The sequence below is a fragment of the Pyrgilauda ruficollis genome, unplaced genomic scaffold, assembly GCF_017590135.1.
Source record: "Pyrgilauda ruficollis isolate IOZ18807 unplaced genomic scaffold, ASM1759013v1 scaffold23, whole genome shotgun sequence".
Classification (NCBI taxonomy): Eukaryota; Metazoa; Chordata; class Aves; order Passeriformes; family Passeridae; genus Pyrgilauda; species Pyrgilauda ruficollis.
In genome coordinates this window covers 7,053,321-7,067,576 of record NW_024522539.1, presented here as the reverse complement: position 1 = coordinate 7,067,576, position 14,256 = coordinate 7,053,321, and the positions used below count along the sequence as shown (strand labels likewise).

At 45.8% G+C, this 14,256-nt stretch overlaps 1 protein-coding gene across 1 annotated transcript in view; it reads right to left on the bottom strand.

Annotated features, from left to right (window-relative positions):
• FANCI (FA complementation group I) overlaps positions 1–14,256 on the bottom strand; it is a 23,549-nt gene extending 9,293 nt beyond the window's left edge. Inside the window, exons 1-22 of the mRNA XM_041469089.1 lie at positions 14,133–14,256; positions 13,983–14,055; positions 13,337–13,467; positions 12,790–12,946; positions 12,653–12,710; positions 12,175–12,216; positions 11,801–11,924; positions 10,799–10,884; positions 10,491–10,623; positions 10,171–10,263; positions 9,539–9,675; positions 8,566–8,746; positions 7,878–7,965; positions 6,603–6,733; positions 5,880–5,950; positions 4,879–4,993; positions 4,369–4,491; positions 3,140–3,208; positions 1,991–2,092; positions 1,001–1,186; positions 785–906; positions 245–409 (exon numbers count right to left, since the gene is read on the bottom strand). Coding sequence (XP_041325023.1) covers positions 245–409; positions 785–906; positions 1,001–1,186; positions 1,991–2,092; positions 3,140–3,208; positions 4,369–4,491; positions 4,879–4,993; positions 5,880–5,950; positions 6,603–6,733; positions 7,878–7,965; positions 8,566–8,746; positions 9,539–9,675; positions 10,171–10,263; positions 10,491–10,623; positions 10,799–10,884; positions 11,801–11,924; positions 12,175–12,216; positions 12,653–12,710; positions 12,790–12,946; positions 13,337–13,467; positions 13,983–14,055; positions 14,133–14,216 — 2,471 coding nt within the window. The 5' untranslated portion in view covers positions 14,217–14,256. The remainder of the gene's footprint in view (positions 1–244; positions 410–784; positions 907–1,000; positions 1,187–1,990; positions 2,093–3,139; positions 3,209–4,368; positions 4,492–4,878; positions 4,994–5,879; positions 5,951–6,602; positions 6,734–7,877; positions 7,966–8,565; positions 8,747–9,538; positions 9,676–10,170; positions 10,264–10,490; positions 10,624–10,798; positions 10,885–11,800; positions 11,925–12,174; positions 12,217–12,652; positions 12,711–12,789; positions 12,947–13,336; positions 13,468–13,982; positions 14,056–14,132) is intronic.

The following is a 14,256-nucleotide window of genomic DNA, read 5'->3' as shown; positions in this document are numbered from 1 at the left end:
CCAGAACTGTCAGAGAACTGGGGATGCACACTGGAAGCTCAGGGATGGCCTATGAGATCCAAAATTTAATATGCATTTGCAAATAAAATCTCTGGTTGAACTGAGGGTGGAAAAGACCTGTTGTTTTGGTAGCTTGTAGTGAACACTCAGAGAATTAGAGCTGCACCAGCCTTTCCAAGCACACTAACACATGGTTTGAATTGATGTCTGGCTCGGCTCCACAGAGGATTGGACACCTTCTCACCTGAACAGAGCTGTGAGCAGAGTAGATACAAAACCCATGGACAGGAAGCTCCGTGCAGTTTTGTTGCTCAAGGCAGATTTGTTCTTTCCAGCTTTCTCCTTCAGGATTTCAGAGAGTTTGTTGTAACATGTAAACAGGCCTAGGACATCCTCAAACTTGTTCTTACTGCAATAAAATAGTAGAAAGCATTAACAGAGAAAATACATTCTTGGAGTTTCCCATTTGAAGCTTCAGCTGCCAAATTACACAATGATGCTGCCTAAATGATGAAACCTGTTACATCTCCCTGCCTCCCTAACAGTGTATACCTCACCCAATCCTCCTCAACCTGCTCTTCTAAAAAATGTCAGATCCCATCTCCCACAGCACATGACATTCCAAAGGAAAACACTCCCCAAGGCTCTGTGAGTGGCTGTGCCACGCTCAGATCACTGATTCTGTGTTGGCACTACCATCCTGTGCCTGCAATGAGGCTGTACTCCAACGAGCAGGGCAAATAATAGTACAGCTAGTGCTAGAGGGTAAGATTTAATGTTTTACCTGAAATTCCCAGTGTTGAAATTGTATTCAATCAGAACCTCACAAATTCCCATCACCTGAATGGCATAGATGTTGTTTTTCACACCGACACCAGAAGACAGTGAAAAATCTGCTGATTTATCCTGAGAGGTAAAGGAAACAAGTGAAAAATCTTTTCAAAAACTGACAAGAACTCGGCGTCTTCTCCCACTGAGTCAAACCGAAAATCTGATTTACCAGTTCAAAGTCTTCCAACTCGCTCTTGATCATTCGTCGTGTGACAGATTCTAACATATCTTCAAAGTTTTGCTCAAATCCCACACCCTCCTCCTCCTCCTCCTCGTCATCTTCAGCTCCTTGGCACAGACGCACAGTGCTCTTGTACCAGGCAAGACAGTGCTGGATGCAGCAGAGCAGGTGGGCCTGGAGGAAGCAGCCACACAGTCACACTCAGCCTCTGAGCTGGAGGTCACTGGCAGCAGTGGACATGGGGCAGATTGTTCTGGTGGGATGTAAAGAGCTGTGGCTGCCTTTGTGACTGCCTTCAGTCTTGAGGATATGCCTCGTTCCCAAATTGAGGGGATCAGTAATCTCACACAAAGCTACTCAGTTCCAGCTTCAGACAGTGCTCTGAGCCTGAGCTTTTCTTGATGACTTAACTCCCACTGCTCCCTCCACCCAGCCACCTCAGGTACTGAAGAAGATGGAAAGGGAATTTCCAAAGGGTCTCTCACTCAACTGAAGTGTCTGCACCCTTCCTGGGTGTGCTGCTGCACACAAGCTTCCTTAGGGGAAAACAAAATGATTAATTTAAATTTGTTCCCTTGGAATTCCAACAAATCACTGAGGTCTCATCTCCAGCAATTTCAAAGGAGCAAAACCAAAGGACAAATTCTTCCCCCTGCTACACACACACACACCCCACAACTATTTTATGTGGAATTAAGTTAAAGGAGGGAAAAAACCCCGTAGGGTGAACTCAATGGAGGATAACAGAAGAACACTATTCCTAGAGCATTTTTCACACAGGTCCCCACAACCACTTTGCTTGGGGAGCTCAAATAAATAGCCTGAGGCAGGGGTGAGATGCCCAGCTCTGTTGCTATTAAAGGAATTGCTCCAGGCTAGAAGAGGCTGAAGAAGCACATGGTATTCAGCTCATGTAGGACAACTAAAATGCTAGTAACAGATGAGCTTGCAGCTGTGGCCAACCAATATAGCTCTTACCAGTGGTTCTTGCAGAAAGATTTGATCTCCCTGAGCCATAATACATCCCTCCAGTTTGAGTGGAGGCAGGAGGTCTGGCTGGGGCAGGTAATATTGCTTTATCTGTCACAGAAAACAAGAAATAAAAATAACCAGTTACTTGGTAACTGAGCCTCTTAGGATGTTTGAAAACAGAGTACAATCATCTTTGTACCCCATTCTAGAGAGCAAAACCTGGCACTGTGATAAGGGGACTGTACAAGTACAAGAGGCACGTCATCTGCTCTACTGGTGATTAAAATCCCTTCTTGAGTTGCTCCTGTACCTCAGCCAGGACACGTCAGTGCCCTAAAACAAGATTAGCCGACGACCACTTGCTGTTTTGTTGCCTCAACAAGTAACATCACTTGCACCCCACCTGCAGTGTTACCCCTCCTTTAAACAGTGAGGATCAATAGCTGCTGCTGCTATAGAAAGTTATAGATACATAATGATGCTATAAAATTTTACACCAACTTACTATGAAGTGCCCTGTTACCCAAAAGCTGTCTTGGCTCTGTTCATGTTCCTTTCTCAGACCCTATACTGTCATGGGAAAGCTGGAATTAGTCAGCATGAACTCTTTGGATGATTAAAGGGAAGAAAATTACTTGTCTCAAAGAAAGCACAGCCTGTCCAATGGATTGAGGAAATGTGATTGTCTTGTTGCCATGAGCAACACTGCTGGGGGATGAGTTAATCCTCCCAGATCCCACATGGACTTGGGTATTCTCCCGATGGGAAGACAGCAACAATAATTACTGTGTCAGCACAAATCCTTGGGGAACTATGGGAGGGTAACTGCTGTGCACTGCTAAGGAACAGGGAGAGCACAAAGAACTTCTCTGGGCTCACACTTTCCACAGCACCTAAGAACAGAAGGGCTGGAAAGAGCTCCAAGAGATCCTTCCTCTTCCACCCTGTGGTAGGAAATGACCCTGTCTCCAGATGTTTACCCAGTCTGCTCTCTCAGCGTAGCAGGGGTTTGAATGCCTCCTTAGGGAAGTGTCACAGCACCCAAACATGTTTCCAGTGTGAGGGAAAATGATTTCCCCGATATTTAACCTGAATTGTTTGCCATACTGGTTGAAGTGCAGAATTCTGCAGCCCCACCACGGAGCAGGACTTTACCTGGGACAACAGTGTTTCCATTATGGAGCTGGCCAGCTGGGAGTTCCTGCGAAGGACATCATAAAAACCCTGGAGACAGGAAGGAAGGACAAGTTGGCTGACACAGCAGAGAAAATGAACCACAGGCATAAGAAGTTGGCGTCATAAGACTGCAAAGACACTTTGGCACCACAAGGAACCATGAGGAAGTAACAATGTACTCAGTGTAAAACTCCATACCTGGCAAAGCAAAGGCACCACAGAAAGAAGGTATGAATCAGAAAAAGTATGAATTTCCTCACAGGGGCCCTCTCACAAGCTGTATCTCCCTAGCAGCGGTGGCATCAAGCCCAGAGTGACTTTCACTGCTATTTAACACAAGCACAAGATCCAACTTCAAACTGTGAAACCCTGCTTCAAAGGCAAAACAAGCCAGTGGGGAAACTGTAGGAGGCAACAGATCCTGCAGACTGAGAAAACTCAGTGGATGGATAAAGCAAGCACAAGTTTTCTAGCAACAGTGACAAATACACCCAGAACTTGCAGCTCATCAAAGGTCAATCCAATCCAAGATAAGGAAACAAAACCTCTCTGACTGGTACAGGTTTTTTTCTCAAGGTGGTACCCCATGGTTATAACACAATCTAAGATATGCACCCAAAAGTGGCCCTTTATAACAGACCTATCACAACAGACCTAAGGACAGCCAAGTTTTACAGAAACTTGGAAAGGAAGATGAGAAAAGACAGAAAAGAAGTTTCTCCATACTCTCCAGATGGGGTTTTCTTTGGGGCCCATAATTAACTCTCAACAGCTCCACATCTACCAGTACCTATTATACCACTCCTCCTCACAGGGCATCAAACATCCTTCCCATTCCCTAGGCCGTACCACAGCAAGACAGACTTTGATATGTTTTTGCTCTTAAACAATGCATGAGCTGAAGAACGTGTCTTTGGGTGTTTCCCATTCCCTAGGCCGTACCACAGCAAGACAGACTTTGACATGTTTTTGCTCTTAAACAATGCATGAGCTGAAGAAGATACATCAACGTGTCTTTGGGTGCATAATGGTCAAAAAAAACAGCAACAGAAGGAGTGAAAACATGTTACACATGTCCCATGAAGAACAAAACTGAGCTGAAAGGCTGTTTTTCACAATAACATGATTGTTATTTACCTGAGGCTAGAGAAGAATCAGACCACAGAAGAGCCTGTAGCTGTTTAAGAAACAGAAGAAACCATGTTTACCTCATATAACATGAGCCGAACGTCTGCTTGCTGGCTCAAACATCGCCTCAGGCTGCCCAGGATTTCTAGGCAGAAGGCCTCATTAGCTGCAGAATTGTAGCAGGCATGAACATCTGCCTGGACCTGAGAAGGTACATTAGTCAGTTATACTGGTTATAATATCACAACACAGGAGCAAGGTGGTAAGGGTCTGACCCCTGAACAATCACTGAGGTAGTCCTGGTGCTGCCAGGCTCCTCATCATTGTCATGGAGCAGTGGGAATGCTCCCCAGGGCACTGGTGCTGTAAGAGAGAATGGCTCTGAGAAGCAATATCTCTAGGCCAGCTTCTTTTTGCACACTGCACTTCCTACAGCTTTCCTTACATGAAGGAAATCCTCGCTGGATTTCCAGCACTAATCCTTACTAAAGCTGCATTTCCATTCTGGGGGAACACTTCCCTTTTGAGTTGTTTCAAACAGTGCGTTTTAGACACCAGACCGTCTCACGTGGCCACAGAACAGCACTCACCTGAGTGGCACCAATGGCCTGGCTGCACTGGGAAGAGGACAAGCTGCCCAGAACCTTAAAATTTCTTAACAGGAGCAAAAAGCCAGCGACTGCAGCTTTACGAGCATCGAGCTGCCTGGGAATTGGGACAGGAAAGAGGGTTACATAAGGAAACGTGGAAGCAAGAAGCTCAGAAGCACATAAAATATCAACTCAGCAATGAAAAAAAGGCCACAAATACAGAATGACTGGGCCCTGTACAACTGTATTTCCCAAAAGATCAGTAGAGTCCCAAACAGTCAAGAGCTGGGCAGTTTGCTGGAAACTCCCCTGCTTACACTCTCACTATATTCCATCTCCTTTCTGTCTTACAATGCTTGCACTCAGAAAGAGCCCAGACCAAGACCCAAGTATTAAATATCCCTTGAAAGCTAGGAGAGTGTCACAGACCTCAGAATTAGAAAATTCCTAATAAAAACCTGGTGTTTTGCTTTACTCATAGAAACGCCAAGTCTTTCCCAAGACCAAGTCCCTTGCTTTGAAGAATAATCTTAAATTTGGAATTCTATATTCATAACCAGGCAGCCACTGGCCAACAAAATCCAGTCTACAATCACAGCAGGATTTGCTGGTTTGCTCAAAGCATGACCAAGACAACACCTTGTAAGGGATCAGAAGGCATGTGGCAGCTCAGCATTCTGATCAGTAGTTCCTTCCTGGATGTATTCAGCTGTGCTATCCACATGTTGGAATTGGTTTTAATTTTGCTTATGTATTTGGAGTTTCCAACAGCTTTCTGAACTTGCAAAGCCCATTCATTCAGATGGGGGTTGGGATTTGTGTCTCAGTTCAGTGGAGCTGTGACTGACCACAATTCCAGGCTAAAGGGACAGGAGATGTCACTATCCAGTTATGGGAAGAACACTGTAAGAAGACACTTAGCCCAAAATAAAAAATACTTCTGCTCCAAAACCATAAATGAGTTGTAGAAATTTCTTCAAAGAATCCTCTCCCCAGCTTACCTGGAAAAGATAGCTTTTTGGAGAACAAGTATCAGGGAGTCCCTCACTGACATGCTGACTTTTAGCAGAGGCTGGAAAGGAAAATAACCTTTGGAGAGAAAAGCACTAAGGCATGCCAAGCCCTTGGGGCATATGAGCTCATCTTCCTCAGGCCCATCTGGCCCTGCATTTCCAGTACTGTCATCAGTACAGTAGGAAGACCAAAACATTTTAAAATAGACAAGAAAACCCATAGAGCTGTGGCAGTGATACACCTCAGAAGGTTAGTGAGGACACAGTGCAAGGGCTTAGGAAAATAACTGTTATCCCTAGGTTGGACAAAGCAGGTGAAAGCTAAAACACCAGGGCAGTATCTCAGCCCAGGCAAAGAGGAATACTGACATGGAGCTTGGAAGGAGAAAAATCAACGTGACAGCTACAGCTGTTCAGCTAAACTCTGTAGATTTAATTTTCTACAGGGTGCAGCATCTGGGGATCTTCCAGATGAAAGGTCAGCACAGAGCAGTTTTGGTCCTGTGCCAGACCACACCATATGCTTTTTGCTAGAGGGCACATGCAAATCCATGCTTGAAGAACAGTTCCATGCTACACCAAACAACCCACAGCAGAGAATGAAGGCTTATTTCATGAGGAGGGTTATCAGATCATGCATATAATTGTGGCCCAGAGCTGTCACTGGAACTGAAGCAGCAAGGAGATCCATGGAGAAATGCAAAGCTTTACCTGTACTGCCCGGAGAAGCCCTTGCACTGTGTCAATGGGCAGAAAGGACAAATTGTCAAAGGTCTCTGTGACTTTGGAGGATGAAGTCTGAAGCACAAGAGGAGCAGACACAACAATATTGGACAGCAAGTCTGAAAAATAAAAGGACAAAAAGAACAGCTGATGCCAAGGGGCCAGAAAAGCCTCAGCAGAAGATGTCTGTAGAGCTAACAATTACAGACTAATCAAAGACCTTCCATGACACAGAGAGGTCATTGACAAACTGAGTCTACTGCAGACACCAAGCAATAAAAATGCTCCCAGCCCAGCTGAAGTGCCTCACCCCACCAGAGGGCACTGAGATGCAAGAGAAGAGGCTGCAGCACTGACATCCCAGCAGCCCCAGTGGTTCCCAAGCCCAAGGACGAGGAGAAGGCAAGGCTGGGAATGTGGAACAGGCAACTGACTGATGATTCTGATTTTCTGTACATCAGCTGTTCCATGGCAACTGCCAGCAAACATATTTTTCACCTGTGATGAATACAAGGCAATCTGATGCAGCTGATACCTCAGTCAGAGGAGAAGGAACAACTGATTTTCTTGGCTTCAGGTCACTTCAGCAGGCACCTCAGAAACCAAATCCCATCCTGGGTTGCATCAAAAGCAGCTTGGCCAGCAGACTGAGGGAGGGAATTCTCCCCCTCTGCTCCACTTTGGTGAGAGCCCCCTTGGAGTACTGTGTCCAGCTCTGGGGCCCTCAGCACAAGCAGGACAGAGACCTGTTGGAGCAGGTCCAGAGTGGCACAAAAATGCTCAGAGGGCTGGAGCACCTCTGCTATGGAGATGGGCTGAGAGAGTTGGGACTGGTCAGCCTGGAGAAGTCGACTTTGTTGTAGCTTTTTGGTAGTCAAATGAGGTTTATAAGATAGGGACAGACTTTTTATCAGTAGCTGTTGTGATAAGAATAGGGCTAATAGTTTTAAACTAAAAGAAGGTAGATTCAAAGTGGATATAAAGAAGAAATTTTTTACAGTGAGGGTGATGAAACATTGGCACAGGTTGCCCAGAGAGGTGATGGATACCCCATCCCTGGAAACATTCAAGGTCAGGTTGGATGAGGCTCTGAGCAACCTGGTCTAGTGGAAGATCTCCATGCTCATTCCAAGGCAGTGGATTAGATGACCTTCAAAGGTCCCATCCAACCCAAACCCAATTCTGTGATTTTCTAACGAGTTTTGAGGAGCTGTGTTGTGACTGTCCACAGAGCAGAGCACATTTCTCTCTCTTTTCTGTTACCTATGAAGTGGCTGACTGGAGATGCTGCTTTTGTGAGGACTCTATTGAGGACCTGCTCAAGAATATCACTTCTGATGGGCTCATGAACCTGAATGAGGAAGAACAATAAATAAAAATCAAAACCTTTAAGATATTCCTGTACTTCACAGCACAGGCATTGTACAGTACAAAGCAAACCCAGATCTGACAGGTAAGCAAGGATGGTCACCAGAAGTCCCCTTTCAGCTAAATCCACACAGACTGATTCAAATTTCATCCCAGCAAAATCAAAACCAGCACATCAAGGCACACAGAGTACACTCAGAACATAATGGTTCCAATCATCTGTGGGATCAAAATTTACCAGTTTGGTGAAGTTGAATGGGTTTCAATCCCACCTTGTCAGATTTTATTTGTACCTCTGAATTTCTCTACCTTCTCTACCTCTGCAGTTTCTTGGAAACTGTAATACCGTTTATAATAATAGGGATTACACAAGTATCATGACAGCTGTAACAGATTAAAATTAGATCTTCATGAGGATGGCCTCTTCCAGCTGGAAAGGGTCAAATAGGAGACAAAATCAAGTATTGTTTGCAAAACGCTCACAATGGATATAGCAGGCAAGGTTTTGACACCGTTTACCAGGATAGAATAGGAACAGAATTGTTCTCCCCCCTCCAAAAAAACCCTCCAAAACCTACATTACCTTAAACGTTTCCAGCAGGATACTTGCTCCCAGTCTGCAAGCCTGCTGGGCTGGCACTTTTGAAAGGCCATAACTGTTATCAGCAGCTTTTCCTCCAAAGGGCTTTTTTGGTTCATAGGATTCCATTAGGCTGAAGCCAAGATCCACCAGGCCCTGAGTAACATGGTCCCAGCCAAATGCACTGGGGAAAACATTAAATAGATGAGGAAAGAAACAAGTTAGTCATAGGAAAGTTTGGATTAGAGCTGAGGTAAAATCTTCTGCAGTCATTCCAGGGTCCAAAGCAGCAGTGAGAGACACTTGATGACAGCAGGGAAGATGACAGCCCTCACAAGCCTGTGATTGTCCTTAAGCTGAGGGACAGGTGCTCAGCACATCTCTGCAGTCCCAGTTCTCCATCAGAATTCCCTTCCAGCCCAAAGGTTTCCTCACCATTGGGAATGGTGTGCCCTCAGGTCTGACCTGAATATAACAGCAGGCTACAGTTGGGATGCACAGGTACCCTACTGATGGCAAGATCTTCAAGTTGGAGAAAAAGAGAAGAGGAATGCCTCCCATCAAACTAAAGGACAGCTGTTGACAGACCAGAGCTATCCCACAGGATGTTTAAAGGACTAACCAGTGAACCAGATTAAACAGAACCTACTCCTCATTCCTTGATCAGAACACAAACTACAGCCAGCAGCATGACTCACTGCAGATTAGGCCCTGATCAGTTTAGTCCTTTGTACCACCAGAGCCTGAGATTTGAGGTAGAAGGAGCAGATTTATACAGCCACATGTTGTTGTTTTTTTTTGTTTTTTTTTTTTAATTCGCTAATATAAAACTGGGATAAAACCTTTGGATTTTGACACTGATCCCTGCCAGCACATGGTCAGAAGTATTTAGCATCCCAGAGTGTTTTAACAAAGCTGAAACTCTCCCCACTTCTAAAGCCCATTGAATGTTCTGCAGCACGTGGCAGCAACTCACCTATTTTTCACCACTTCCAGAATGACAGCAGTTATATCATATTGTTGAGGAAACAAATCCTGCAGAAACTTGGAGGCCTGGAGGAACTGCAGGTCCTTGCAGCTTCTTGTGATTGATGTTTTCAAGAAATCAAATATCTGGAACATAAAATCATTACGTGTGAGGAAATGATCTTTGAAATGGGACCTGTATAGTCTTGGGTATGTTCCAGTAAGAGCACCAGCCAGACACAAGTTCCACTACAGCCTGCCAAAAATCTTAACTCACTTCTTTGTCAGGACAAATACACCAGTCTCATTAAGTGCCTCAAGAAGGGTGACTTGCTGCCAGATGCTCTTCATGTGGCCACCACAGAGCCAAAACATTAGAAAAATAGACTGCTTTTCTTCTCATCCTACAATACCAACCCACTGGAATCACTGCTCTGGAAAATTGTGATATTGCTCTGGGGTCTTTTACAGTATTCAGTAAAGTACAGCACACCAATGATCTAACTGCCTACACACGAGCATCCTGAAACCATTCTAAGCCTAATTCTGATGGGACTCTGACCTAACCATGCTTCCTTTCCTTTACAGGGAGTGCAGAGTGCATCCCCATGGAAGCTCTCAGCAAGCTTACCAAGCACATACCTGCTCTTGCAGTCTGTGTTTTACAGCAACTGACAGCAGAAGAGCCACGCTGAAGGGACACAGGGCTCTACCAGGGTCCTTCTGTTGCTCAGTCTAGGAAACAGCAAGGAGCAGTGAGAAAACTTATTATCTTTACTGAAACACCCTGGAAATTCAGGCAGCTGCCAGGCACATGTCTCTTCAAACATATCACAGCACTCGCTTAAGAGAACATGACTGCAATCATACAAATTATTAAATCCCTTGGCCAGATAATAAATTAGGTTTTTAAACTTTACTTCAGTATTTCAAGAACAGTGGCTGCTCCATCTTTGCCATACCTTCAGATGTCTAATTAGCTCCTCACCCAGGTCCTGGTCCAGGTTGATGACAGACACAATGTGGAGGATAACGGTGCCTTCCACGTGGCGGAGCTGGTCCAGGGGCATTGTGGCCACCTCAAGGTCCACTGACCTGTAAGTTTTACCAGAAAATAACAAGCCAGCCCAAGCCAGAAATCATTCCTTATGGATCAGGAAGGATGTTCTTGTACAAGGTTTAGCTGTTCAAATTCAAGGAGCCCTCGGCAGGAGCAGTGTGACTATAAATACCCAGGTAGTAAGAGAGGGGTGACAGAGCAAGAACTTACTCTGGAACCCTCTGTTCTTCCTTCTGTTTCTTATCCAGCTGATTGAAAAAACTGATGATTCCTTCCAAAACAGTCTTCTTACTGCCCTGCAAGGCAGGACATTACATTAAGCCATTGCAGGGCCTGCAGTGTCCCACAGAACAACACTCAATTCCCACACCTATCACAAATCTCAGGGTATCCTTCATTTCCCTCCATAAATTGCTAAGGCAGGTGAGCACTGCTCTATGGCCCATTTCCAGATTTCCAGTTTTCATATTTCTTTTGACTGCACTTATTTCTTTTGACTGCATTATAGAATAACTGGAAGAAACTCAAGCTCTCAAGTGTTCTGATTGTCTTTCTTTTTTTTTCTTTTGAAGTTGTTATTAATTAGAAAGGATTCTTTATGTTTTAATCAATTGGGAAGGCTTTCAAATTTCTAACCTTAAATCTAACAATACATTTTGGCCAGTGGACCCAAATGACCCTCTATAACACACATATAATTTGTCTTTGGATCATTTTAGCATTGACTTGGTCACAAATGAAGCAAGGAAAAGAGCCAGATCACCCTGTCAAAGGGCAGAGAGGTTCCTGGCAGTCTCTGCTCTGGAGAAGAGCACAGGAGATGACACATCCCCAGTACAAGTCAGACTAGAGCCCGGGAGACAATCATAGTGCATGAGCTATTATTGCAGCATGCAGATCACAGAGAGTGAGCAAAACCACACTGAAAAAAAAAACCCAATCCTCTCTGCTGTCTGCTAGCTCTGTGCTCATCCCTTATTTCCCAAAGGTTTGCTTCTCTTCCCACAAGGAAGACCAAGATCCCACCCTTCTCTGAGCAATCAGCTTGTTCAGGCTAGAGGGAGTTAGAGGAAACGGATGTTCTGTTGCGTCCCTACAGCGTGGTTTGGGAGCAATCAGAATCCCTGCCAAAATCCAGATTACAGATCACTCTGGACATTTTCTTTCTATTGGACTAAACCTGGGGGAAATCCAGCTCCCGTGAGCTTTTACCTTTGCAGAAAGCAGCAGCAGCTGATAGACCAGAGGGGGAATTTCCTGCAGGTCTAATTTGGAGAACATCCTGAGGACCTTTTCCACCACAAACTGCAGCTCCTCTCCTGATAGTGGAATATCCCTGTCAAATCAAAGATTTTTTTTTCATAAATTTATTTGCCACAGCTCACTCACACATGGAATAAAAACAACAACACCATGCCCACATGTGTTTTGCATCCAAATCTGGTGTGGATGCTCACTGATCAACCATCCATGGTGCTTTGCCTGGTATGGTCACACCTCCTATTTGTACTTGCCCCAAACTGCTTATGAAATAGGACACAGACAGAACCATGGCACAAGTGGATGTTGAAGAGAAATATAATTACCTGAACATGTTGGCAAGATGTATTACACACCGAGGATCCCACCTGGTAAAACAAAGATATGTTGGAAGATTGAGAGCAAGCTGGACTATCATTGAGCTCTTCCCTCCTACACAATTATTCAATGTCACCATTTCCCTGTTACATTCTGATACTAAAATTAGAAGCCAGATTTCCACCAGAAATCATCACCACCAATCTAACCACCCACATTTCCATAGTTCTGAAGTGCCCCAGCCCCTTTAATAACAAATGCCAGAAAAGGAATAAAAACAAGCACTTCCTGAGACCAGTTCATGCAACAGTCTCACAAGATCTGGGAACAGGCTGCTCCCTTGCTTTCCCAGCTGGAGAAGACACTGTCACAGAGGGCACAGATTCAAGGATGACAGGACACACAGCCCATGGTGATGCCTTTTTCCAAGCACAATGTGAAACACAATATTTTGCCACGTGACCCAGACCTGCCAGACATACATACTTGCTGGAGCAGAGGGTATTTATCAGCTGTTTCTTAAACTCTTCCCCATTCAGTTCACCTGAAAAAACAAAAGTCTTAGGAGTTGATTCCAGAGGACGGGAGGACAAGCTGCAGAGAAGGAGCTGATAGGGGGTTACCTTTCCCATAAGCCAGGTTTTCCTTTGAACTGGCCAGGGCCGTGAGAACAGTGGAAAACAGCTCCAAGGATTTCCCATTGGTCAGGCTGCCCCCTTTAATGACATCCACAAACAGGCTGGCAAGCTCTGCCAACGCGTGGCCTGGCAGCTGGCGGGCCTGGGAGAACATACAACAGGAGAGAGCCTGAGGCAGTGCAGAGAATTCCATGTGCACATCCAAACTGTCACCAAAACCCAGCAGAAGACAGAATTTCTTACAGGGAAATGCTCCCTTAAAGGAAAAATTCAGCCCTGAGATCTCTTTACAGAACAGAGCAATAAATCAAGATTATGTGATTATAGGTTTAGAGTTTTGAGCCTGAGATTAACTATCTAAAGATAATCAAGTTCACACACAGAGCCAATTCCAATACCAGCTAATTTAGTCTAGGAAAGATCCATGGAAAGGATACAACTAATTTTCCTCAGTGGTTTAGTGAAGTATCTCAATTTACATACGAAATTATACTCAACAGAGCCCAGGAAAGCCAGCCCAAAGCAGCTTTACCTCCAGCATCAGCAGTCCTATGATTTCAGACACCTTGCCCAAATGCAGGTCCCCTGACTCCACTAGCGGGACGCAGTGCTTGTAAACCTGGAGTCTCCTGAGAACACCGCTTCTCTGGGAACAGGGGGAGCCTTGCAGCAAGCAAAGAGAGGGACAAAAGAATGGGGAGAAAAGTTATGCAAGTAGCATGTTGCTAAACAACAGGAAATCAGCAGGGATAAACTGTCACCTGGCTGCAACTTCCTGTTTTACCTATCTGACAAAATAAATAAAAAAACCCCAGAGAACAGGAAACGAGATACTTGGATAAAATAGTCAGCCACCCTGTTAGCACATCCTGTGGTTCACTCAACCTGTTCCCAGGGATCAGGAAGTGTCAAAACTGGGAGAAGAACCAGCTTGGCAATTGGCTCTCACCTGGCCAGCTCAGTGCTACTGCAAGCTACCTAAGGGCTCTCAAAAGCAAATCGCACTTACCGCGGGCTCTTCCCAACCCTAGTCCAGTTTGCTGTCTCCCCGCACGTATTTATGGATGTCGCGTTTCCCTGTGACAGCCCTGACGAGCGGGTTGCTCGCCACAAGCGACACTTCCCTGTGCTGCTGAGCACGGGCTGGGCCCCCCGAGCGCAGCAAGCACATCACCCACCTTTGAAAATCCCTCTCAGCAGAGCCGCCGTCTCCCTCCCCTTCAGGGCCTGCCTGGTCACCATGTCGCCCAGCTGCAAGAGAAGGGCGCGCTGTGAGCCACCGCCCGCGGCGCATCCCCGCTCCCGCCCGGCCCCGCTCTCCGCCCCACCTCGCCCTCCGTCAGGCCCTGCAGGGCCTCCTGCAGCCGCTCGGGGCCCTGCTCGGCCGCCAGCGACAGGATGCGCTGGGCCATGGGGCCGGGGACCGCCCGCGACCGCCGGGCCGCGGCTCCG